At 42.0% G+C, this 26,696-nt stretch overlaps 9 protein-coding genes across 9 annotated transcripts; 6 read left to right on the forward strand and 3 right to left on the reverse strand.

Moving 5' to 3' along the window:
* Nucleotides 1–864: 864 nt before the first annotated feature.
* EAF02_005147 (uncharacterized protein) lies at nt 865–3,442 on the forward strand (the record flags this gene model as incomplete). The annotated part of the gene is made up of 8 exons (XM_038901195.1): nt 865–1,157; nt 1,499–1,550; nt 1,607–1,679; nt 1,742–1,766; nt 1,820–1,875; nt 1,934–2,470; nt 2,590–2,830; nt 2,908–3,442. 8 exons carry the CDS (start codon nt 865–867, stop codon nt 3,440–3,442), a joined length of 1,812 nt encoding a protein of 603 aa, XP_038758535.1.
* Nucleotides 3,443–5,924: 2,482 nt separating this feature from the next.
* Nucleotides 5,925–6,978, forward strand: EAF02_005148 (uncharacterized protein; the record flags this gene model as incomplete). Its single annotated transcript, XM_038901196.1, has 2 exons — nt 5,925–6,207; nt 6,311–6,978. The coding sequence occupies 2 exons, from the start codon at nt 5,925–5,927 to the stop codon at nt 6,976–6,978; spliced, it is 951 nt and encodes a 316-aa protein (XP_038758536.1).
* A 533-nt stretch (nt 6,979–7,511) lies between these two features.
* Nucleotides 7,512–8,213, forward strand: EAF02_005149 (uncharacterized protein; the record flags this gene model as incomplete). The annotated part of the gene is made up of 1 exon (XM_038901197.1): nt 7,512–8,213. The coding sequence occupies one exon, from the start codon at nt 7,512–7,514 to the stop codon at nt 8,211–8,213; it is 702 nt and encodes a 233-aa protein (XP_038758537.1).
* A 1,454-nt stretch (nt 8,214–9,667) lies between these two features.
* Nucleotides 9,668–10,615, forward strand: EAF02_005150 (uncharacterized protein; the record flags this gene model as incomplete). Its single annotated transcript, XM_038901198.1, has 2 exons — nt 9,668–10,007; nt 10,050–10,615. The coding sequence occupies 2 exons, from the start codon at nt 9,668–9,670 to the stop codon at nt 10,613–10,615; spliced, it is 906 nt and encodes a 301-aa protein (XP_038758538.1).
* Nucleotides 10,616–11,544: 929 nt separating this feature from the next.
* Nucleotides 11,545–12,645, reverse strand: EAF02_005151 (uncharacterized protein; the record flags this gene model as incomplete). The annotated part of the gene is made up of 1 exon (XM_038901199.1): nt 11,545–12,645. One exon carries the CDS (start codon nt 12,643–12,645, stop codon nt 11,545–11,547), a length of 1,101 nt encoding a protein of 366 aa, XP_038758539.1.
* Nucleotides 12,646–17,206: 4,561 nt separating this feature from the next.
* On the reverse strand, nt 17,207–19,477 carry EAF02_005152 (uncharacterized protein; the record flags this gene model as incomplete). The annotated part of the gene is made up of 1 exon (XM_038901200.1): nt 17,207–19,477. The coding sequence occupies one exon, from the start codon at nt 19,475–19,477 to the stop codon at nt 17,207–17,209; it is 2,271 nt and encodes a 756-aa protein (XP_038758540.1).
* Nucleotides 19,478–20,020: 543 nt separating this feature from the next.
* On the forward strand, nt 20,021–20,482 carry EAF02_005153 (uncharacterized protein; the record flags this gene model as incomplete). The annotated part of the gene is made up of 1 exon (XM_038901201.1): nt 20,021–20,482. The coding sequence occupies one exon, from the start codon at nt 20,021–20,023 to the stop codon at nt 20,480–20,482; it is 462 nt and encodes a 153-aa protein (XP_038758541.1).
* A 1,219-nt stretch (nt 20,483–21,701) lies between these two features.
* Nucleotides 21,702–24,377, reverse strand: EAF02_005154 (uncharacterized protein; the record flags this gene model as incomplete). Its single annotated transcript, XM_038901202.1, has 7 exons — nt 21,702–21,877; nt 21,927–22,036; nt 22,092–22,363; nt 22,474–23,079; nt 23,165–23,257; nt 23,308–23,415; nt 23,985–24,377. 7 exons carry the CDS (start codon nt 24,375–24,377, stop codon nt 21,702–21,704), a joined length of 1,758 nt encoding a protein of 585 aa, XP_038758542.1.
* A 1,049-nt stretch (nt 24,378–25,426) lies between these two features.
* EAF02_005155 (uncharacterized protein) lies at nt 25,427–26,564 on the forward strand (the record flags this gene model as incomplete). The annotated part of the gene is made up of 3 exons (XM_038901203.1): nt 25,427–25,955; nt 26,063–26,323; nt 26,373–26,564. Exons 1-3 carry the CDS (start codon nt 25,659–25,661, stop codon nt 26,562–26,564), a joined length of 750 nt encoding a protein of 249 aa, XP_038758543.1. The 5' UTR covers nt 25,427–25,658.
* Between the last annotated feature and the right edge of the window lie 132 nt (nt 26,565–26,696).

A 26,696-nucleotide genomic window follows, 5' to 3' on the forward strand; every position in this document is an offset into this window, starting at 1 on the left:
GTGTTTTTCGATCTCCTGGTATTTAAGTGGATCAGCCTGTATGGTAGTAATACGGCATTGGAGTAGGATATCTACTTCTCCAAAAAGATGCGAAAGACAGAGAGCATGGAAGTAAACCGGTTCACGTGCGTCTCTTAAAAAGTTATTTCTGGCTGGGTGGTCGAATAAAAGATACATTTTGGAAAGGAAAGCGAGTTTAGGCTTGAGATTGATCATGATTCTTTTGAATTGCTTGGGGCTGCGAAGCACTTCTCTTTGGAGGTGCACGGAGCCAGCAGATTGAGCAGTATGTTGGAAGAAAAGAAAGTGTCACATGAATGATACAATATATATGCAAGCGACCGATGAGTTAGTCGCGTGGCGGTGTTCAAGGCAATTGCCAGTCAACACTATCGAATAGATGCATCGTTATTCTTCATTGATCATGCAATAACCATTCGTTTGTAGTGGTGTGGTGCGGGGAAAACGGTAATGGAGAGACTGAGATGGTGATGTGAGGGTATTAACAAGCCTTGGTATGTTCTTGATCGTGAGTTGGATAGGCCCACATCGCACGAATAACCTTATCATGTGATCTAGTGGTAGCATTTTTGTTGCAAATCAAGTGTAGTGAGGAGTGAGACTGAATGCTGCTGGATAAAGTTGTGTTCCAATGGAGGGAGGCAATATTCTACCCTCCAATCTGATCGCTTGCTCGCGGTCACAGAGCCTCGCAGGCCCCAGAACCTTCAGCTTCACTGGATGTTGTGCAAGAACTCCATTTTCCAATCCCCTGTTCAATTGGGGGCTGACGTTGTGAGAGGGTTGTCAGCATAGCCTTGTCTGATGGCGATTGAAAAGCTCATAAGAAATTATCTTGTCAAAATGCAAGTTCTCGCATTTCAGAAAGAGCTCAAAATATCAAGAACTCTCAATCAACTCTATAACATCATTTCAGGTGTCGATATGGATCCTTTATCAATTAGCGCGAGTATCTCTGGGCTGATAAGTATCGTCAAGAATCTATCCGGGACTACTTTTAAATATGTTAAATCTGCAAAAGGAGCCTCAGAGGAGATCAAGCAGCTCGCAGAACAGATGATTGTTCTGTTTGGCATTCTAAATAGCTTGAGCTTAGTGGCTTCACGATTCGATGATGAGTCACGGACCTCAACCATGTAGCTTCAGCATCTCAGTTCCTGCCATTGACTTCTTGATAATATACAGGTTCGATTAGATAAGGCTGATCCAAACAATCCTGATCTGACTTTAGCATCGCAGGCTGATGGGATGAATGCACTACTTGACGCTCTTGGAAATCAAAGAATGCATATGATAAAATTGGATGATATTAATGCGAACATTTTGGCTGAGAGAAAAGAAAGAACACTGAGAGCAATGAGTATGTATAAAGAATCCCCTGCGCGTTTTGAGTGGGGTTGTTCTTCGTGAGACTAATTTTTCAAAAAGATGAACAGCAGAAAGAAATGATTCAGTTGATATAACCCCATGATCCAAGTAAGAAATATCATGAAGTTGCTGCGAAACCTCGTCATCCTGATAGCGGCCAAGTCAGTTACCCGTCTTTCCATATCGAAATTTATTCTCAAGTACTGAATCTCAACAGTGGTTTTTCACCTGTGAGCCATTAAAAGAATGGCTAGCATCAAAAGGGTCTAAATTGTGGCTCCATGGGATTCGTAAGTGGTCCTCTATATTCGTAGTATCGAGTGATTGTTCTCTCAATATTGACTTTGAATAGCCGGAGCTGGGAAAACAGTGTTATCGTAAGTAAATCAAAACTGAAATTGTATAAAAGAACGTTCTAAACTCAAATTAGGAGTTCTATTATCACATTTATCGCCACTAAGCTCCAGGGGCTCAAAGAAGACGAGTGTAAGCCATCTCACACATTGCTGGCCCCTTGGAAGGAAAGAAAGCTGACAACGCACAGGTCTAGCATTTTTCTATTGTGATTATAAAGATTCTAGGACACATGATTCCTTGGTTATACTTGGTTCTCTAATCAAGCAGCTCTCTCTATCCAATCAGCGTTGCCTCCTGAAACTCGAAAGTTTTTGGAAGCAACAATGTTCAGATAAATTTGGAGGGCAGGATGCTTTGAATTCAGCCACCTCAGAACAGCTCTGCAATCTCATTAGAGATATGTCGAGCTGCGTTGACAATATCAACATAATCGTTGATGCTCTGGATGAGTGCGGTGATGGACGATCGAAGGTTGTGGAGCTCCTGTCACAATTGACCACCGACGAATATAACAATATCAGAGTCATTCTCACATCAAGAGAAGAATTTGATATCGAACATTACCTGAAAGATTTCAAAAAGGTGTCCATTGCCGCGGATAAAAGCGATTTGAGGCTCTATGTCCACGCGGAATTGAAGAGACGCTTGGATGACAATAGCTTGATCGTTATCAAGGAGTCCCCCAAACAAGAAATTGCACATCGATTAGTAAACGATGCTGAAGGCACGTTTGAGTATCAATCATCGAAGCTTTTATTGGGAGCCAATGAAGTGCTAATTCTTCTCTAGTTTGATGGGTAGTGTGCCAGTTTGATCACTTATGTGACCTTAACAACGATAAAGCAATCCGAGAAGCCTTGCAATCTCTACCTCCAACTCTATTTGGGACTTATGAGCGAATTCTCGACCGCGCCAATAGCAAAAGCAGCGATACCAAAAGACTGGTTCGCCGTGTACTAGCATGGACAGTTTGTAGTCCTTTCCCTTTACTTACAGGAGAGCTCTTAGAAGCTATAGCCATCAACCTGAACGATAATACCTTGAGCCAAGATTCTATGGCTAATGAAAAACATATACTTAAATGGTGTAGTAGCCTTTTTCTTCTTAGTTATTAACATTCCCGTTTAGCTCAGTGTTACAGAACTAAAAGTCAAGTTTTAGTCTGCTTAGCCGAGAATTTAAGATACCAGGAGATATCAATGAATATGTGAACCATGCGGGGGAAGATGGCGCACCGCTCTATTTAGCAGCCATTGGAAAGAAAATCAACACAAGGGTTGAATGTATGGAGCTCATAATCCGCCATGGTGCTGAGATAAATCTTGTCAGTGGTCCTCAGGGAACCCCTCTCATGGCCGCATACTATCATGGTGCATACGATTCCGTGGTGTATTTATTGAAGCATGGGGCAAGCACCACGTGCAAAAAGCGCGACGGAATCGAAACCACTGCCATGCAGGCAGCCTACTTGCACAAGGATATAATACTATTGCTGCAAAGCTTTCAAGACAACGGGCCAAAGGCTTTGGAGGAGCCAAGAACAGTCATGAATGCAAATATTCTAATGCTCGAGTGGTGTATGTTGAGACTGGAGAATAATGAGAAGGAAGCGGAACGAGAAAATCACCTAAGTCTGTTTGAGGAGGCTTCCTCTCAGCCTTGGTGGACCGAAGATATAGATACACATGAGGATTAGGACACAAACTATCACAGAGTTGATGTACCAGAATTCTATTACTTGTCACTTCAAAACTTTCAATGTTATAGCACTTATTTACCTGGTGAGAGGTTTTCCAGTCCTGGCTAGAATGCATTCTTCTATTTTACTGTCTATCTGGAGTCATCATGTATTAATTATCTACATCATCATGTATTTAGATGTAGACAATCACTTCCAAAAGAGCCATGTCATCAATATAAGTTCTCTGACTAACTGACTACCTTCGGACCGTCGACCAAATTTTTTGATCAGCCGAAGATGAAGCGTTGAATCAGTTGGTTGATTACTCCGATCGTACATGGAAGGATAGAACTTCGAATTTTGGTCTTGATGAGATTGGAAATAGAAGCTTGAGGTCTATAATTACAGTACTAGGGCACAGCTGTTTGCCGAATACCAAAATCACACCAAAACTCATATAAAATATCTATATATTTTTTAATAATAATATGGACTTTATTATAAATAAAAATTCTAAAGATAAACTATTTAATTTTATTAAATTTCAATTGAAAATAAAATCTATATAGAAAGTTAGTATAAATTGAAAATATTGAAATTTACTAGTAAAATAAGCGAAAATCAAGAACTTTTCTTTTGATTTAGATTCAATCTTATAAAGAATAATATTTCTATATTTCAGAATCAAAAGAATTATAAATTCTGAGTATTTCATTAAATAATAAAACTATATTCAAAATTATGATTAATTTTAATGATTTTAAACATTTTATTTTTATTTATACAAATAGGGCAAAATGACCATTTTTGGTGTGATTTTGAAACCGACGAACAGCTGTGCATGGTTACTGTAGTATTTGGCCAGTGTTTGTTTGAGGATGATTGAATTGTAGGATGAGAGAGTATGGGTATGATGGGAGTATGCTCTTGATCTAAATCGATCAAAAGCGATTGGTATCGTATAATCAGAAAACGATGCTTGTGAAGATTCTGAAGCCAGCGATTGAAGCGGAAAAATTGGTAGACATGAGTTTATGTGTGTGATGGCTAGAAATAAAAGACTTAAGCGAGCTCAGGCAATGAAACTAACGCGGAGGAGGCGGCAGTTGAGGCTTTGGGCTAGAATCTGGAGTGCAAATCAATATTCTGGCACCAAAATAATGACGGAATGTACGATTGTCTAAGGGAGTATCGAATTCAGTACAGAATCTCACAATGTCAGGTCTACTTTCCAACGATTTGAAGTATAAATCCTGTGGAGTTGAGGGTTTCTTCCCTCACATAAACATCAGTCGGTTCTCCCGAATTTAAGGCTATCCAGAAACTTGGCCCAACGGTGGTACTCGTATCTTTGAGTTCTCGCAGGCCATCTTGCTAATGGTGCGACTTGAGTTAACTTTGCTTCCATTGGTATTTGTCGGATCCATTTTACGATAAGTTTAGATTTTACCCTGGTTTTATGTAGTAAGGATTGATTTGATTGTAATAGTTCTAGAATTCTATTAGGAAATTCCCACGTCACTCAGCCAGATACCGGATATGTGCAACATATGACTTTGTTCGCTTCATGACTAGCGTGACAGCAAGATGTAAGGCTTGTGTACAGGGTTAACCTTGGCATCACTTTCCCAACATTTTTTTTCTCACACTACCAATGACTGTTGTAGGCAAGAATGCTTCTCTCATTAATTTTACAAAAGAAATATTGAAGTTAGCACTTCGACAACTTCCAGCTCATGATTTTAAATAGGGTACTTGGAAACTATTCGACTTCGGTTTCTTGTGCAACCGACTTTTTGGGCTCTTCCTCTAAGACTTTCATTCAACCAGGCTCGCTAGAAGCAAATCTATTTGTTGCGGGCATTAAATTGGATGCCTATTACAAATCTTGGGGTTTCACGGATAAACAACTCACTTTTGATTTTGATGCATGTCTTACTTGGATATGTAGTGCCGCACCGTTTTTTTTCCTCTGGTAGGACCAACCGTTGGTATATCTTGGGCTTAGTAAGAAAAAAGAGATTGCTGAGCCTCAGCTGTGACCATTCAAATTTTATCGCATCATGTTGCTGCCCATATTGATCTTGATGGGAACGTTGATTGTTATTTGATTGATACTCGATTTGTTGGCGGAGCTTTTCAGATGTTCTTGATTTCATAATTAAGAGCTCCCCGATCGCATCGATTGTCAGTGAAAACTTATAAATTGGTTGTCAGTCTAGCCGGATACCTACTGCGGCATCTTTCACGAGTGGAACGACCAATGCTATAGTAATTTATCAAGCGAAGAAAATCGCCTTACGAGTCTTTTTCTTCTCAATTATCGTTTAAAAAGCTTATTCTTCACACTTAAGTTGATGGCATCTGCTACATAGCCAAGGAAAAATATCAAACGCTTTTCGGTAAACTTACCAGCCTACTAAAAGGCTTTCACTTTCCACATTGTCGATTTTGGCTTTGTACGACCTCATAAGGCGAAGTTTCACGGGATCAATCAATGGACGAGGAATCGAGCCCAGATCGTTTAAGTGTTTTTGATGTTTCTCTTTCTCATCCATTGACTCGGGCTCCTGATATCAGACGCCGTCAAGGAGGCCAGGGTCGCGTTAGTTGTGGATATTACTATGGGGATACGCAATCTCCTTTGTATATGGGAACAGACTCAACCTGTACAACTGCATATCCTCTGGGAATTTGGGGTTCCTGTATCTATAGTAGCAACGTTCCAGTTTGTTCGCTTTATGGTGCTTGTGTAGACGATACTGGATGCACTGACGGATGTACGCCCAATGTCAATTCTAATATAAATGCTATCACAGTAACATTGTCTTGGTAGGGGTTTCCGGAATTTGAAGTGGATGAAATGGGCTAACAGCTACATAGTTTCCACAGACTACTGCCAAAGCTACTTGCTGTCTGATCAATCAAGCCCCAGTCTTGGCACCCAGACTTCATATACTTGCAACAGTACCTCGCAAAGAGCACCAGTACTTATTTTTGCATCAGCACTAGATACTCCAATGAGCGTGCTAGCCAGCACAACTTCACTTTCTGACATATTGGTTACCTCATCATTGAAATCTGGATTTATTGCAACTCCTACATTTTCTGGTCTACGATCAACTTCAAGTCCTTATACTTCATTAACTACCTCCCCATCAAGCTCCAGCTCTAGCTCCGATTCAACGCCAAGTATATCCCAACAAACAACAACCGTATCGTCAAACCATGTCAATTCTCCTCATAGCAATACCGGCACAATAGTAGGCGGTACTCTCGGAGGCATTGCCTTCATTACCCTAATAATTCTCACAATTTGGCTCTTCCGTAGACACAGAAAAAGGCACGCTGTAATATCAAAGACCGAATCGCGCTTCGATGTGAGAGATCCTAGTGATCACGTGCATGAGTTAATGGAAAAGAGCGGGAATACACCTGAAATCGGAGGAGACATGCTCAGAGCAGAGATGGAAAGTCCAAGAATGAATAGGGAACCAGCTGAGATAGAAAGTTCTATACTCAATAGAGAAAGGTTTGAGATGGGGGCGTAAGGATTATGATTGAAGGGTGGGGAATAGGAAGATAAAACTGTCCTATTGCGCATGTGTATAGATGTCAGCCTCGTATCGTGTGCCATTTTTGCACTCATCATACTACCACTAGAACATCTGAAATTGAGATCCACAGATTAAACGTTGAATATTTGTGAAAAATCACTCAATAGATGCGAGGTCTCAAGTTACTCATTTAGTCAAATTTAATGGTAGTAAATGACCAAAAGGATTCTGGGGAGGATCGCCCCCGATCGTTTCATGTGGGAATACTGTCACGCATTTGGAGAATCTTTGGCGACCGAGAATGCCGTGAACCTCGACCTGGAACCATAAACCATGCAGGATGACATGCGTGTAAAATTACGATTAAATCGCGATAAAATTGACGCACCGGATAATATGTCAATTCCACTCCAGAGCCTTTTCGTCTCGATCAGTTTTTCACACACACGTCATCAGCTTGAGAGCAGCCATTTTATGATATCTGTAACTCACATCTCCATAATACTTTCATCGAACAGAAATTTACCATGTCGGAGGAAACCTCTACGGGTACCAGTATAGTCCAGACAATGGCGACTGCAACTTTGCATGAGCCATCGTACATTACTGTGACGTCAGTTAGCACCATGATAGCCTCGAGCTACATTTCATACATAAGCACTGAAAGCGCATCGTCAATATATTTCTACATAACCGTCAGCAAGACAGTAATTGCAACATCTGTTTCATCGTCTATCGAGTCATCTTCCTTAACGACACTTACCTCCCATTCATTAACGCAAGAAACAATACCTGAACCTTCATTGACCCAGAAATCCAATGACACATCTATTTCTCAGTCATTGGTTCAAGAGACAGTGTTCATTCCATCACCAACTCAATCATCTATCGCAACCTCTCATCAAAATACAACAGCAATTGTCGCAGGTGCTTTGGGGGGACTTATCTTTGTGTGTATGCTTCTCGCAGGGTTCTACTTTCTCCGTGGTTATCGACTGAGGCACCAAATCTCAACTGAAGATAGAAATGGTCATTCAATACTTTCTGAGAAAGATGACGGAAAGGGTCCTGTTCATGAGATGACAGGAGAGGGAAAACTTGGGTGTCCTCGGCAGGAAATTGAGGGGAATAGTCTTTCTGAACTCGAACAAGGAGGTAGAAGAAAGCGTCAGGAACCAGTTGAGCTTTTATCTTCTTTCCCTCGCATCGGTACAAGCTACTGGCTGTAAAATGTTCTGCGCCGAAGTTTCACTTGGCGAATATGATTCTCATGTCCTCTGTAAAAGTCTCCGTCTATCTAATGATCTTGGGGGCATCAACTTGCCATATTTAAAGCCTTGAGGGTCCCACCAAACTATTCTGGTAGACTAATCCAGTTTAGTCGTCAGATATTCCTACCTCCTTTTCGGCTATGCTACTCCAGTTCTATTTATATCATATAAATTGCCTTACTTCTTTTTACATTAAACTTACGGTCTTTCTTACTATCCGGTGTCTCGTGTGGCATCCTGTTGAGTAAATAGAAGTCTCCTTAAGCTCGAAGGTGCGGCATCCACGTCACCTCGACTTACATCAACAGCACTATACATCCACTCGCCCAGCAAGATAGCCTAGTAGATTTTGCTTCTTAAGAATTGTCCTCGGTGGCTCTCTTATTTGCAAGCCATTTTGTCTACTTTAGGTCTCGAAAACGATACCCCTTGCCACCAGCTATAATAGATGATAAGTTTTGATTACCACAGTTAGACGATCATAAAGAACCTACTAGAGAGTTGATGCGAGGGAGGAGATGAGAAAAGGCAGAAATGAGATTGACGGGTATCTACGTGCGGAATCTGCGGTGCAGGAGACAAGGAAGGCTTCGGGTTTTGGTAGGCTTGCTTGATAATTTGGAGTTTATTTGTCACTGCTTTTTACAACCAAATCTAAGACTTATAGACTTCCCTTCCAAGTGGGTTCGCTGACCCTGTAAAATATCAGTAGCGATGGATGATTTGCACGCAGGTCACTACCAATGATACATGACGTCAAGCTGCTGACATATTGTAACCGAACAGAGTGATGAGACAAGATTCCTAACAGAAGTTGATCGCTCGAACTAAACTTTGTAGCACCGATAATGAGAAAAAGATTTGCTACTTGTCTATTCGATTTGTTTTTTGACAAAGATTCAAGGCATCTTTAGAGATCAAGCTTAGAAATTTTAGCACCAGGTCACGTAATCTCGAGCCAAATAATGAGCAGAAAGAGTGAGTTCTGTGCCAGCTCTGCGGTCTTTCTCTGCATTCGATATAGCAGACTTATCTTATGCCATATCTTGAGAATGCCAAATGGTGACGTTCAATACTTTTCTAGTCATCGTATGATATAGAGCAAAGCCCCAAAGAAAACTATCACCTGAATAGGGCGGCGAGGCTAAAAACTTGTTCGCGTTCGTCTTAGAAACCAAGTATTGGATCGACCAACATCAGACGATTAATGATACTCCGTGGCTGAGTTGATATCCAATAAATTGGTGAATTATTTGGATCAGAATTTTCACTAAGCGGAACTTGGGTTTCCGGTTCAAGAATATTTTGTTCCTGGCTCTCAACTCTCTCCGTATCCATCTTCAAACTTCTTGAAAGGTTAGCCCTGCAAATCATTCTGGGAGGTTTTTGTTCAACTTAGCTAATTGTTGCAGATGGCGATTGTTTATTCATTGAGAAGGGCTTTTACCGGTACGGGCCCTGATCGTGAAACATCCTCTGGTGGTCAGGATGTCAGCTCTGGGCATACATCTGTAGCAGAGATTCCAACAGATATATTTGATGCATCCCAGTGCGGAATGAAACGACTAAGAAGACTCATCACAATCACGCACACCTCAACAATCATCGTCCCCTCCTCAACGCTCGGTGTTGTACCGACGAGAACACCTATGGGAGCAACGGGAACTCTTATCGTACCATCTACCACTAGAACCTCGACTTCCATCGCACAGCCCACCATACCCCCCACTGGAATAGCTGCGATTGCTCTTAGTGAGATCTCAATCTAGAACTCAATTGCCGCAACCGCAACAGATCCAATATTGAAGGGTGCATTGAAATCGGCCATTAGCCAAGAGAGTCGCGCTGCTAACTTAACTCCCGGTGCTTACACTGCTGTTATCACAATCTCACCCGCGGAACAAACTGCTATAGACAAGGCAAATAAAGACAGCGCTCGTCATTTACATACCACCACTATAATCTTGAGTGTTTTCGCTGTTGTGCTATTCCTAGGATGTATCTACATGCTCGGCTGGTACTTTCTGCGAAAGCATCGTCGACGAAGAGGAAGAAGAATGCCACCAATCACCGAATATATTCCTCCCAATTTGGGTTCTTTGGGTGGTCTAATGGCGGAGATGGGGCGGGAAGATGTTGTTGAGCGAGAGGAACACGACAGTAGAGCTGATGGGATTCATAGGGTTCCGAGAGTTCCGAAGCCTCCAAGAGCTCATAGTACTTTGCAAGAACTAGAGATTCCAGAAGGGTTTGCGGAGTTACCTGGCTCTGTTCCAGAAATACAACCAGCGAGACGTGCGGAACTACAACGTGAAGGCGAAGGGGTAGCGAACTCAGAGAAAATTCTCTTTGAAGTTTGAGAGAAAGATCCTAGTGATGGCTTTCAAACTTGATGGACGGGCATTTTTGGGCTAAGGGAATAGAATTTGCACTCGGGGATGTTGCAAATGTTATTTCATTTACTTTTGATACTCTTTTGGTCTAGACCTAGATCTTGGAAATACTCGAGGATGGGATATACGAACTCTGTTGGGAGGTTATTCAGATGAAGCTTTTGCATCTTTCAACTAGAACTATAATTTTCTCGACCCTTTACAACTTCTAATGTGTATTTACGATAATCCTACTGAGTAATGGCAGTTGCGGACGTGAAGCAAGAGTTGGCAAGCAATGAGAGTAAAACTCCCGCATGAATAACTTTGATATAAATTTGGCAATGAATAAAGCTTCAAGTGACATGTGCATGGTCTAATAAAGATTTGATTTACTCCACTGATAAATGATACCTACCTACGTGATGCATATATAACTTCAAACTCAAGGCTTCATTAAGCTCATCTTACTAATGTGGAGATATCTTTGAAACCTCATTTTCGTACAAAAGAATTGATGAGGTCGTCGAAATACAGTTTTCACGATTGCAATGTAAATAATGAAATTAAGTGGATTAGTTGTACACGGCTTGAGTCCTGTTCCCTTCATCCTATCTTGTTAATAAGGATTATTCTCTACCGTGCAAAGAGCACAACAAAACTTAGTAGTCAAGTCTTAGACTAAACAACCTGAGTATCTAGAATTTGATATGAAGCTTGCTGTCTAGAAAGGTCCCTAGGAGCTTTCATTCGCAATTAACCATAATTACGACAAACATGCTTTCATCATCGATATCCTAGAGATCATTTTTCCCATCACAAGCTTCTTTCACTCTCTCATACCCTCAGAGCATCTTAAATTCGTACACCATCCCTTATCAATCCAACAGCTCTGACTCTGGGACCTCCAGGTCGTCCTAAATTTGCTTTGCTGTCCCTTTATAGATATTTTGATTATCTACCATGTCATACAGTTCGATGAAAGCCCCAAGATATCTCTCGTAGTAGACCAGAGATTTGTCTTTATTTAATTCCAACAACTCCAAATTCCCAGAGGATATACGATTTGATGGGCTGTTGTTGATTTTAATGACAATCAAGACTTCTTTCAGGGCGGTACAGTCTCTAATCAAGCTGTTGACAATGAAAAAGCTATTTCTCGAGATTGCATGACTGATATTAAAAGCAACTCTGTGTGCAGACTTGGATATGTCTTTCAAATGGGTACTCATGTATGGAAACTCAGGAAGTTCTTGTATAGGTGGTACAGTTTGAAATTGGAGATACCAGCTGTCGTAATATATTGTGTCTGCTGGAAGATTTGCATGAATCATGAGATCATTGACGACAGCTTCGTGGTCGGAAAATTCTGTTATTTCAGAGTCATGTACGCGAAGTCCAAAACAGGGCTTGTGAAACTTTAAAGCTTCCTTGCGAGATTCGTGATTAATTTGGAGTACTTTGGCAGCAGTGTTTGTTGTTTGTATACAGACTGATCTTTTTTGTGCTGCATTGTGAACTGTGCGCTCTTGCAAGACAACAACCCGAGGCATAAAGGCCATAATTCTCCAAATCTTCAAGCGCAATTCTGGCGCGAGACGCGGAAAACAAGTAAATGTATCAAAGGTTTTGCCATTGCCAATATTCAAAGAATCTGAAGACTTCTTTTGACTTGCAGACACCAAGCAGCTGTTGGTGGATGGGGCACGGTCAAAGAAGTCGTCTACCGTCATCACATATTCTGCCTCGTCGTGCCAAGACAGATCAGCAATCTGATGTTCTCTTGTGTATGTTTCGGGCCAGCTAAAGATTCTTTCCAATTCAGAATCATCGGCGTAACGGACGGGCTTGGCTTCCTTCAACTCATCTCGAGAAATTCGATGGAGAGGTATATGCTTAACTAAGCTCGTGAATGAAACTTCGTTGTTCGTACCTTCATCGGCAGCTGTTGTGATATCTCCAAGAGGTGCGAGGAAGTGATTCGCGTTGTAATTGCGTATTATGCCATCGTTATCCATTGTTTTAAAAGGAGAGGATGATGAACGAGGTTGCTATTGGTGATCGGAAAGAATTATGTGAACCAGGTGTGCAGGTTGCAGGTTGCAGGTCGGGAAGCTGAGTTAAGTCTTGGGATTAAATAACAGAAATTAAGTGGAACAAAAATGAAACGTTGGAGTGAATTTTCAATTAAGGCTGAGTACCTATTAGACGAATACTCTCAGATTTGATTTCCATCTGTGAGAAACCGGATTTTGTATCATTCCAAGGTTATATATGTCTAAAAACACAATGGTAACATCATTTTGAGATTGGCAGAAAAAGTACCAATACAGAGTGAATTCCATTTTATGATCGTATTTTAATTTACATATAAGATGATTTCTATCATCTGGCTTCGTGATATCTAGTTGTTCTTTATGGAACTGATCCTGTCTCCACTGCATGAGTGTAGAAAAGCGATGACAACTACCTTCTCCAAGAACTGTATTGTCGACATTTCGGTTCAAAGCTTCAGCAGTACTCATAGCACACTTATGAAATATTGCCTCAAGTTTTTCTCCCATTGAACAAAAGACCCTTTGCTAACCATGATTTTCAGTTTCAGTCCTAGACCTTGGTTCACATCAAAGGAAGATCATTTCGACCTGGGTAAAGATTATTTGTACCTGGATTCAGCATCACCGTTGAATATAAGTACAAAGAGTCTTTATGACAAGCCAGACATGGGAGAAAAATCGTAAAATCTTCATCTCAGATTTGACATTGCATAAAACTTAAGACAAGCGCCAACCCTGAACAAAACGTGACACTTGTATCAGTTGACATTTTTGGTTTTATAACCTTCGAAGTTTGTGCCACACAAACACTCATATACTATACCGGAGAACCCCAGACCTTTCCTCTTTCCTCCTTCAGACCTATTTCCAACAAAAGACCAATTATATCATCCAGTGCGAATCTCTCAAGTATGATGATTCATAATATCTTGACTGTACAGCACAGTCTGCCTTTTCTCCAGGACAGATATCCAATAATGTTATGGAATATTTCTTCGCATGAACGGCTTGTGACAACAACTTTACCGTTGTAGGACCTTCCGAGATTCCCTAAGAAGTGAATCGTACACTAAAATACGCTGTAAAATAGATTGTAATTGCTGTTCTTAGAGCTATTTGATTCGTGATTCTGCCCTTCTTGCATAGCTATCGCTCGGGAAACAAGTAGCGCCAAATACTCCTCGCATACATAATGTATATTTCGATCGATGAGTGATTGTCGGTAGGTAGAGTAGACAGTATACATGATCATGAAGATCAAGAATAATGCAAGCAGAAGAGGCCTCCGCTTGGCGTAAACAATCAATTCACAGTCTGACTTCCACTTGGGCTTGGAAGAGGCCGGCCTATCATTGACTGAACGAATCTTAAGCAGTGGGACTCTGATCTCTCCTCTTTCTATCTTGCATATAATGATCAATATAAGATTGCCAGGAATATCAGCAACAAGGTTTGCGACTAAGCTCCATGTCGCGGATAGCACTCATAGTCTATTTTGTCCAGGATATGCGGAGTCAAGGATACAGATTGAATTCGTCCGAGTCTTTAAGGTCTATCGAGTAAAGGTATCTATGCAGTTCATCATAGATGTACAAGAAACATCAATGGGAAAAAGATTGGTGAACTTCATCGTAATGTTCGTTGGGGGCACTGGGATAATATTGAGTGTACGATAAGTCGATGATCGTGAAATCGAGGTATTGAGGTATTGAGGAATTGGGTGTCTTTTCGATGAGTGAAGCAAAACTCTCTGATTTCATCATTTTCCATGGTGAGAATTTGTGTTAACGCTAATTTGTTGGTTTGGCTTGAATTCCAAACTATGCAACGTCTTTGACTAAGCATAACTTCTAGTCAAAAGTCCATTTTACGGGCCATGTATTTGTTCAAAAAATGGGTCATTGACTTGGAGATTATCCTGTTCATATATGACCGAGAACATCTTCGAATCACACTGTTGACGTCGTCGTCTTCGCTTAGATCATTCTGAAAAGGAGAGCCTGGCTCACATGACAATGCAACGTCACATGATATGACTTTTCCGGATTATCTCTCGACCGAAAATGTAACTTCATGTGTTCCACCAATTCAAGAATAACACACAGCAGCCGTCGGTATCATTAGCCACCATGTTGTGATAGGGCGATAGGCGCTCTTGTAGCACATTACGGAATTAACAAGCTTGCATCTTCACCTCTACTGAACACGTCCATATATCTGGGCGTGCCGCTTTCGAGATATCATTCAGGAAACAGAACAAACTTCTATCGAAAGATCGTTCTTCATATCATTCAATGTACTCCATTTCATGCGAATCAGAATTGACGGGTCTTGGCAGGAATTTTCATTGGCGTTTCACGGTGTCCAAACATGACCCATCGATTTCTGTCATTTTATTTGCGTTATTTGTCGTCATTGCTATTTTATTCATCATCGGGAAGCTTTAAAAGTTTGAAGTTTTATCTAAAGTTCATTGTTTGTAATTATAGATCGAGCAGGCAAGGGTTCAATTGAATGTTTCGAAGCTACATGTCCGTGATGAATTTATCAATCTCCGCCCGAAATACTCGGGGCATTCATGTCTTTGCTATCTTCTTTATTCTTGTGATTCAATTCTTTTCTATTGAAAGTCTTTACTCAATCCATTGATTACCGTTGTCATAATGACCAGACCCCAGTTTTACCAGTTCACATACTCGTTACTCGTCTTTAGGATCTTGATGCCGCCTTTTTTTCCTCGGTATCCTCCAGCCGTCAATTTCAACTAGCCCCAACAGGATGACCCATTGGAAGCCTCCTCGCAATACCATATTCATGAAAATCATCTGCTTTAAAAGTTCAATAAGTCTTTTGGGATAAACCACACACGACTGCAAGCGACTCCCACAAATCCTGACTACTCTCAAGGCACTTCCCTAACGCGAAGATCTGGGCTTCTAGCTGAGTATTGTCACTAGAACAACGAATTCTATCTATATTCAACTGCAGATTTTGTGCGAGGCATTCTTCGATACGAATGTATGGATGAATTCTGGAGACATGGCACAAGGGAAGATCCCACATAGATTAAGGCTGGACTTGTCTCACCCGACTACTACTGGTTTATCAAGTATTCACTTTCTACAATAATTCCTTCAAAGCCGCATGCCTGATGGTTACGGATACAGAAACAACTTGTTCAAAGCTTGGTTAGGCGTTAATGGGAATATCCGAATGGGAAGCGATACGAGATGGATATGGAGCTTTCAAACTCACACCTTAATTCGAATACTTCACGCACAGATCAAAGTAAATCTCTTACGCTGAAATCCCCTCTTCTTCCCAGACAATTTTATCTCGACAAGTAGAATCGACACACCTTCTAGGCTATCTTCAAACTCAAAACCTACAAATGTCTACCCCTATCGTCAGCATCATAACCATCAACACGCCCCACAAACCGCGCATTCTTGCAGAGATCTACCATTCCCACGCTTTGTCCTGCCAAAACACGACCAATTCTCTTTCCACGACTTCTCAAAACCTTCCGCTATGTGTCCACAGAATCCGATATTCATTTCAGGAGCGATTGCTAGTAGAATAACACGTACGAAACATGCCACGGCATCTCTATCGCCATCTTCTACCAAATAAACCCTTGCTTCACTCGAAAACACATCTCAAGAAACAAAGTTAAGGACCCCAAGGGGAGATGAAGCGATGAAAATGGCACCGGGAACATTGTTATAGGACAGTGGCACGATAACCTTGACACGACTGTAACCAAGACTGGGTCCACCAGTCAGCGAAGAGCAATACGCACGACGCGCTTGCGGATCAAGTTGGAGGAAGATGGAAAAGAGACTCGATGCATGGATTGAGAATCTCGCGGTGGGATACTGTACGGCGCATCTGGATTTACGATACGAGACTCATCATGTTCTTGAGACAGGGCAATCATCATAATGTTGTCGGTAAATCTATTATCTTAGAAACCCTGAATCTCAAGTATTCGCTTGATTCCTGTGATTTTCACCCATTACTTTGACCATCATTTCCTACTTTGGGTTTCTGTTTCGCGTGTATACTTCCCTATCAGTAAACAATGGGGGCTCGGAATGATTTAGGCACATACAATGAAAAAGAAATGGCAGAAATATTAAACTTAAAATTCTTTCTCGTTCATATACAACTGATCAATGGGATATTAATTAGCTACCCGAGTAGTTATCTAAGATCACCACGAGCACCCAGTCAGACGTAAACTGTCATGCATTCTTCGACGCTTTTTGTATCTGTCTGTTTGTCTCTGCATAAACTTCTCATCATTTCCCTCATCGAGGACGATATAGATAGATAAATATAGGATTTTCCATCCCATGGAAAAGAAAAGATAGCAACGCCCAACTCCACGCTCAAGCAAAAATCCGAACCCATGATTCCCGTTTCCATACATGCAAATTGCACACTACAGTGCACAGTCGCACAGGTTTCCCATTCTAATCAACACACTTCACTCCCACACACACAAACACAACCAAACCTACTTAACCCTCGCCATGATCGTCTCCCCCCCTCTCTCCAAATCTCCCATCACATTCCCCCACCTCTCCTTCACCCCCTTAAGCATACTCCTGTCAAAATCATCTCTCGCTCTCAACACCGCCTCCACCCAGCCAAGCTGTAAATCCCAATATTCCCTCTTGAATCCCTCTACCACATCCTGCACTGCTCCTTTTTCACACTCCAGAATCTCGAGGAAACTTTGCGTCACCGCCCATTTACCTACGATGATATTCCTTACATCTTCCGTGAGATACGTATTACTATTGAAGAATTCAAAGGCTGTTGAGACATCATTGAAAATTTTATCTTTAAATGGATCCGCTCTCTTGAATTTCGCGCCTTTGTTACGGACGCAGCCGAGATATTGAATGAGGAGTTCGATGGCGAGTTCCTCGATAAAGATATCTAGCAGGGATTGATGAAGGACGTTCTTGTAATCGTTGATATATTCTTCGAATGTGACAATCATTTGCTTCATAGCTGTATTTGTATACCATTTTGGCGTGAAGAAGTCCGGCATGACGGTTTTGAAATCGACGGCGAAAATCAATGTTGCGAATTTAGATATGCAATGGGTACTTAGATCGACATATCCATCGTTTAGACTAGTAATCTCGACGTCTACTCGTTCGAGGTATGTAGTTGAAACGAGCGGTTCGAATTTTTGTCTAAAGCTCGTAAGGTATCCGAATCGTCCCTCATCTTCATTATCATCAATACAAGCGATTTGATCGTTAGCAGTAGCAACAAGCCAATCCTGTAAAGCTTGGAAACCCTCCAGTTCAGTAGTTGCATTGAAGTATTTCGCGGCTTCAATATCAAGCATTTCTTGCCATGTTTGTTGACGAGTCTTCAGCCGCACGATCATGATATCAACCACCCCTTCAACGATATCCATTCTCTGACTAGCACCCGCAGCATCAATTTGTTCACGTAACATACGCCACATATCGACCAAGTTCTTCGTTCGAAAGTATCCATATTCATCCTGATCCAAATTCGAACCATCCACGTTCCTCCCATCGAAATCTTTCTTTTCTGTGGCGAAAATCCGATCAAGCCATTCATCCAAGTATTTGATAATGATCTGTTCGAAATTCCTGATCATTTCCTGTTCTCTTCCATCTATAACATGCGGCTTTAATTCGTCCTTTTTAAACCCTAGCTTATTCATTTTCGTATAGTACTTTTCCGGCCAGTTCAATATCGCCAAATTATTCGCCTGGGTCGTCTCTTTATCGTCGATCATATCAATGAGGAAATCATGCATCAACTGATGATAAATATTCCCATATGTCTTGAGGATTTTCCATTTCTTCGGCATCAGTGGTACCATCCCCTGTTTAACCGCATTCAGATCGTTGAAGAACCATCTCAAACCCTTTTCCAATTTCGAGGGATCCTCCAAAAACGTCTGTTTTGTCCCTTCAATGTCCGCCTCGGCCTTAAGCTTAATAGCCATCAAAAACTTTTCCTTATACCCTCTCGTACTCTTCGCCCCGTCCGTAATACTCTTGAATCTCGCCGCCATCTCCTTATGATCCTTCAACGCCTCCTGCAGTGCCATAACCCTCTTGTCACTCTTCTCCTCAGCCTCAATAACCACTGCCAATCTTACCACCAGACTGCTATTCCCCTGCACAACCACCTCTATCAAATTCATAGCCACCTTCCCAATATGTTCATCAAACCAATCAATCGTATCATCCAGCCTCGCAAAGTAATCCTCCAACGTTCCCTGCAGACCCGCATCATCAGCCCTCAATATCTGTTCCATAGCATCATCCCTAATATTCCTCAACTGCGTCAATTCATAATGGATCGCGAGCAAATTCCCCATATTATCCTCATCCGCATCGTCTTCTCTCAAAAGACCCTCCACCTTCGTTAACCTCTCATTAAAATCCACCAAATTCCTGCGCATCGTTTCTACCGCCATGAAATTCCTATGCGTCTGGCTCACCAGATTAATATTCGGGAAATCCTTAATCATATTCTGCGCCTCGGCGCATAGCTTATCAATCTTCATCATCTCATCCTTGATCAACTGCACCGTTCGTTGGCCATCGGTAATCCCATGCATACCCGCCTGAGTAACTTCGAGTTGTTCTTTCAGACCAGAACGCAATTGCGAATCGACAGCGGATTTCTTGCGCGTATATTCGAGTTTTAAGGCGGGAATTTTGTCGAGGTCGTCGGGGTGGTGGAGGAGATCGGAGAGCTTGATGGAGGAGACATCCATGGTCATTTTTGCGGTGGTTTGGGAGCTGCAGGAGCTCAAGAAGGAGGGGAGTAGGGGTTATGCGCGCAGATCTTGTTTAAGACCAGATAGAAAAGTATAGCTCTCGCAGAGCTTTGTTAGCAATTCTAAATTTCTAGGAAATGGGTCATAGAAATCAAATCAAAAATCCGTGCAATCAATAGAAAGTTCAATGGTGTATGAGACATTACGTGCATAATCCTAAAACGAGGACTAGCGTGGCATGTAACGGCGGAAAGAATTCCCGACTCCCGAGAATCCTGGTTTGATATTTACGATTTATTTCTCCCGATGGAACTTTCGATATACTGGCAACGGCGACATTTACAGTGCGGGGACAAGCCATTGAATTTTGTGCTGATATTTGCAAGGTGTGTTATTACATTTAGTTCTTGCTTCTTTTATGCGCACTGCGATTTACAATTTCCACTCCTCCCATTCACTTCTTCCTCTCCTTCATCTCAGAACAACCCCTCTAACCTCTCTCACAGGACACCCAAACCCACAACAACCACATAACCACTACCCACAATGTCCACCACTACCGCGGCCCCTCTCGCCCGCGCCATCCGTTCATCCAAACCCCTCCCCTCCAGCCTCCATCAAATCAGCAAAAACGCACCCAAAGCCATCTCCCAAACCTCTCCATCCACCACTCCCTCTTCATCCCCAACCAAAGTCTTCCACCAAAAGCCCTGGCAGAAATCCGCTCCTCCTACACCAACATCCTATTTCCGCATTACCCTCACCCGATCTGCTATTGGTCTCCCAAAGAAATCCTCGCGTGTGTTGAAGTTCTTGGGATTGCATAAAAGAACGAGTAGTGTGTATCATCCTGTTTCTTCCGATATTGCAGGACAGATTATGAAGGTTAAGGAATTGGTTGAGGTAGAGGAGACTAAGGAGAAGAGGAGTAAGAGGCAAGAGAGGGAGAGCAGGAGGCCAGAGAGTGGGTTTATTGTTGAGAAGGAGTTGGAAACGAGTGTGGTTTGAGGGGTTGAGGAAGAGAGAGATGGAGTGCACGGGACTAGGAGTAGAGATAGCATGGAAGAGAATACAAAGGAAGATTGGAATGGAGGGCTGGTTGGAGACACTGGAAATTGAGCAGGCGATACCATATATAAAACTGTATATTCGATTTGGGATGGGACGTAGTTGGTCTGCATCGTATTTGCGATTAAGATTGGGATAATCTCAATGCGTATGAGGAATCAGGGAGACTTTCAATGCAGAATAAATACGCATTACTCGCGATGACAAGCAGTCAAACTCAGTCCCATCCACTCTTTTTCTTCCACGATAGACAGCTATATCAATCGCCCTCCCCCCTCCACCTTCCCCCTCCCTTCACCCACTTCACATTACCTGCAAAGCATCACTCTCACACACTTCGCTCAAACCGCTCTCACATAACTGGAGTTCTGAGTCTTTCTGTGCACAGCACACACACATGTACCATAAAGCATAGTTAGCTATGTGCCAAACAAAAAGCATATAAGGGTGGCGAGGATGTGAAATCGCACTTACAATAGGGAACATCAATTTCAACATCAATACGCTACAAATTGCAGATGAATTTCTCACACGTACGTGGAATTGTGGACCTCTTTGTCTTCATCTTGAGCAGATCCAACATGCATATCACTGAGAGGACTTCACATGCACTGGTTGATGTCCACATGTGAATCACAAGTTCGAACACAACTAAACGAGGCTGAGATGAGAAGTCATGTATCTGTAATCGTAATGCTAAACTACCAGCTCAAGAACAAAGTCGAGGGTTCTTGAACTCAACATAATCGAATATCTGCCATGCCAACAATACCACCCATTAGAATCTACTATGATCCATCCATCAATCCATTCAAATCAGATTCTTTCACATGTATGCTCTCTTAATCTGTCTAACTGTCCTGCCACGCCAGATGCTGGTTCGTCAAAATCTTCCCTTCCCATCGCTATCGCAGAAACAAACAGCAGTGATAGCAGAAATCTGCCAAACAATTTTCCTTTCCTTCCCTAAATTCGACTTTCGATTGAATCTTCCCTTTCACCCACTGTGATACAAGATTCATTTCTTCCCCTAGAAACAAAAGCCAGAAAGAAAGCAAGCGCCATTCTCCATTCCATGCTATTATACATCTCCATCTTCACCTATCAATTCACTTTTGCATGTTTGCATCTTTAAATCTCGAATGCAAGACATAACTCTCTAGTTTGGGTTTCGAGCCTTGTCAACATATTCTGCGCCAGGTGTCTCGTATTCAGTGACAAAGTAGTCTTTAGCATTCTTGCCGATCCAGTTGGTCAACTTGCTAAGTTCCTCTCGGAGACGATTAACGGATTGTAAATCCATATTGGTTTGAGCAATGAGTTCAGGCAGAGTGACTATATATTATCAGTGATGTGTTTCTAAGGAATGGGATGACAGTCTTACCCAAAAGACGGCACAAGTGCTCAGCACCATAGGTATCACATGCAGAGCTCTGTGGATATGAATCATCATCCCATAATTCACGGAAATCCATGTGCTGTTGACGTTCAAATCTGTAGGTAATCGATTAGAGACAAGTAGAGAGAGGTATTATCAGAGTGAACACACCTGTACAGAAGAATGCGAGGAAGGCATCTTTCGAAATACTCCTTCAAACCAGCGACAATCTCTTCCAGGATATCCGCCTGGGCACTTCCAACGGGTCTCTTTGGTTTTTCAAATTCAAGCCAATCATTTAAGATTTGATCAACAGATTTATGGTGGGGTAATGGTACAAGTTGTTGATTCTTAGTGACATTCTCCCAGTCATCAACAAGAATTGCTTTGATATGATCGGGGATGACAAGGTTGATGGATGGTCGATTATGAAAGTTTTCTTCCTGTAAATAGTTAAAATCACGTCTTTCCATGACAATGTTTGAATTCAAAATGCGTGGTAACGTCTTCTTGGTGGTTTTGATAAGACGTTCTCCTCTGACTTCAGAGGTACTCTTCGTTTCCTTTCAAATTTCACTTTCTTCTCAATCTCTGTGCTAGCAACTGTGCCATTGTTTTTTGGGGAAGCCTTTTGAGCGGTCTTTGAGACAGCCTTTCCTGCAGTCTTCTTCAGGGCAGATTTATTCGACCCATTGTTAAGAATGAGCCTAGGCTTCTTTGTGGGAGGCTTCATGATCTCTTCTATGCGCTCTTCACTGTATGATAAAGGGAAAAGTCTCTTTCGCTTTAGTTGTGGGGGAGGTAATTGATTATCGTCAAACAATCGACCAGCGATAGGATTGATTTGACCAGGCCTCGTAATCTGCATACCACTGGCGCAAAGGTTTGGTGTCGGTACCCTTTTTGATGTGGGCTTGAAGTTTAGGATGAACTGGAGCCGCTTTCTCTTTCGGTTTGTAGACGTAGTTAGATTTATCCAGTCGATATGTTTCAGGATCTCTAATGAGTTGTTGAAAATGAATTGAAAATCCTTGGGTGGTCTTGCATCCAGATTTGTTTTCGGGACCATGGAGTCGTTTTTGAGAAATTTATCGACATCCCAATGCTCGCTCTTAGGATTGGCCCAATCTGGGTTCTTTCCATTCATTATTGGCTTTGGCTTGATAACCGTTTAAGTTGCCAGAGTCAACGATTGAGCGATCATATGGTTGTGCTGGACATTTCTCTCTCGCACTTCTCCGTACATTAACTGGTGGTGCAGCCAAATTATTGACTGCCTTTACAACGGCCTTTGCGACCGCCTTGACCTTGGTCTTTGCCTTGGTCTTCTCTTTTACCTAAGTGGTCATGAGTGATTGAATAATTGAAGGAGTGGAGGGCGACTTACATTGATCACTTGCGGTTTCTGGATCTTATTTTGAGAAGCTGAAATGCCGATTTTCTTTGCAAGACGTTTCGCACGAGCTTTAACAGCTGGTATAATAGGGGGACCCATCTTTAAAGAGTTCTCAAGAGAAGGTTGGAAGTGATATTTGAAGGATGATCTTGATGATTTTGCTGTCGTGATTGATTGAAATTTGAGAAATTGAATATTATGGAAGTGTGATTCAAAAGGCGCAGTAACAGAATGTTGTCAAATATTGGTAGCGATCGAAAGCAAAAGAAAAGTTTTGAATGCCCAGCAATCTGATAATTTTCTTATTGCGTTGTATCGAGTTCCTGAAATGATTGTATTGATGGGGAATCAATTTATATTGTTGTTTGGCGACAACTTTAACAATAAGAAGAAGAGAGAGGATGTTTCGATTTTCCAAATTTGGCAAGCGAGAACCCAAAATTTGAGAGAAGGTCAAACTAGCCATTCTGGAAACACTTTTCGCATCTCTTATACCACCTCATGTGGTAAATTGATGTAATTATTGAACCCTCCAAAACCACCGTGAAAATAAGGAAAAATGAATCAAAATGATATGGGGGAATTGGGAATTGGGAATTTCAGGATTTCAGAATCATAATGTCAGAGTGTAAAAAATTGAAGGATTCAATCGAAATAAATAAACTTACTTGTTCCAAATCATAATCACGATTTCTTCTTGGACCACCTCTTCCACCTCCTTGAGCTGCTACACTGGCATGTCTTTCTTCACTTCCACGACCTGAACCAAAATCCGATCCATTTGCTCGTCCACCAATTTTCTTACCACCTGCTGAAGTTGCGGACTTGGGCTTCTGGCTCATCTTCTTCATCTCTTGATGAAGTTGAGCGGCAAGTTCTTTATTATCGTCATTAAACTTCATTACTCGATCTTGAGGTACCCAATCATCCCAACTGTTTTGGTTCTCATGGTTAGATTCTGCTTGATGTCTTGGTCTGGGCGAATTGCCATCCGATTCTTTCAAAGTACGAATACGAGGTCGAAGGGATCGTGATGGCTTTGGAGGGGAAGTTTGGGACATGTTGATACAGATAATGAAAATTGGGGGAAAAGGGGAGATTGAGATCGAGTTGAATTCGAAAATGATTTTAGTGGTTCGAACTGTACAATATGATATGATATGATACGATACCATAGGGTACGATACATAAAATACCATACGGTCTCAATAAAGTATATCGTTATCAATGTCGATAATGAAAGTTTCGAAGGTTGTATATGTTCCAAGTTCCAAGGCTTCTTCACTGGGATTACAAGGAAGGTAGGAGGCGGTATACTCAACTGTTCGACCATCTCGCTACATATCATCCAGCTTTGGAAAGTAGCTCAAAGACGAGGTGAAGTGCGTTCTTTCTCTTTCTTCTCTCCATTCGTCTTTTTTTCATCAAGATAATGAAACAGATGACCCAGGAAATTCGAAAGATTCTCATGAATTCAGAATTAAATTTCACTTACGTTGCTTTCCATCTATTCAGAAAAAATCATGTTAACACGTTATCTCCTTACAAAAAACTAATAGTATATATGCACATATGTACATATACACCTAGGTATATATCAAGATTTAGAGAGAATTTCTTACCCCTTATAATGAATCTTGCATTGCCAGCTAGAGCCATCTTCTGTTGGTCTCGTGTCTAAAACCTTGGCTTCATACAACAAATCATGATGAAAGCAAAGAACTTTTTCATCTTTCGCATAGGGAGCGACAGGTGGTCCGGATTTTGATGGTGCCATGATTTCCGGTCCGATCTAATAAGGGATTTTGATGAATGTAAAAAGTATTAGATAAGTAAGGTATTTGGGTTGTAATGCTAATGAGGTATGAGATTTGACAGCAAAGCGATATCGGAATACTACCAAAGTTTGGAAGGGAAGTTATTGGAGATTAGAAGATTGTCGTGTGCAAATGATGATTATGTTGTGAAGAAAGGGAGTTGGATAAGATTAGAAAATCCGTTTCCATTTCTGTCTGCTCTTAAGACAACCGAGAAGTAGCAAAGCAAGCGCGTCTTTGACAAAAAGTACGTGTCACGCGTGTTTTTTAATTTATGTACCCCAGGTTTATGTGATGTGTTAAGGTTCAATAATTCATCCATGTTTCTAGGTGACATCTTCCAGAAGAGTTTAATTTTCTGAGGATTTGAGTCTTTGAGTATAACCTCATTTTCGTCTGTTTGCTTTCCCAATTCCGAGCTTTCTAGCCATTTTCATTTCAACAATACATCAATGCTTCTTACCCCTTGAACCAAAGTACTAGAAACAAAACACTTCAACTCTCCTCAATTTCCCAAGCACCACAATGCCACCCACCGAACAAAAAATTCTCACCACCTTCCTCCTCCCTCCATCCTCCCTCCCCCAAATCATCTCCCTCGCCTCCTTCACTCTCTTCTTCCCGCGCGCTGTCCAATCATCCCCTGCTATCCGAACTCTCTACCGGGACCTCCAGCATCAGCGCGCACAAATAATCGACAATGTAACCACGGCAATCGAGCAAGAAGTACGAAGAGGAAGCGCGATGGAGAGGGCTGTTGTGAGGAGGCGGAGAGGGGATGAGAGAGTTATAGAGGATGATGAGGTGGGGGTTGAACGAGCTGTGAGTGTTTTCCTTTCCCTTTTCTCTTTTCTTTAACAATTACCATCCCCTCTACCTGTCCATCTGCCTCTCATTCAAACACAATTAACACAGCTGACGAACTCCAGCTTTCCAACTCGGTTCAAATATCCAACCTCCCATCTTCCCATCCCCACTCCCTCCATTCCATCCTCCCTCCCCTCGAAGCAGCAATCGAAGATCTCGAAGACGAAATCGCGCGACTAGATGCGGAAAGCGAAGAACTATTGAACGAGATGAAGAATATTGTTGGTGGATTGAGTGATCTCCGGTATGGACGGCTTGCGAATCCGGGGATAAGGGGACAAGTGTTGGAAGGTTTGGAGAGAGTCGAGGGGGCTGCTGCGATAGTAGGTGGAAAGTGATTAGCATAAATGGAACATGGATAGATGCTACCAGTGGAACGCTCTGGGGGAGAGGAAAGACGATACGGCCATTGAGGAATTGAGGGCGATGAGGGTTCGCAGTGTTTTAGGATACGACCCGCGACGAGGCGCAAGGTTGGCGCATTGCGCATTGAGGATTCGGTATCAAGCCAAGTGCGCTCACACAGGCGCAAAGACCGCAGTAATGCATGACTACCAAGAGTGAAGATGTGTAGGTGGTCACACTTTGGAGGTTTCGGTATATATTCCCCTTCTCCATAGTCTGCCTCCACGGCAGTGACTCCCAGAGGGCCAGCGGAGCGTCATTCACAGGCACAGTAGACATGGCAAGGAATTA

Source organism: Botrytis sinoallii (assembly GCF_014898435.1).
Source record: "Botrytis sinoallii strain Bc 23 chromosome Unknown BSIN_008, whole genome shotgun sequence".
Classification (NCBI taxonomy): domain Eukaryota; kingdom Fungi; phylum Ascomycota; class Leotiomycetes; order Helotiales; family Sclerotiniaceae; genus Botrytis; species Botrytis sinoallii.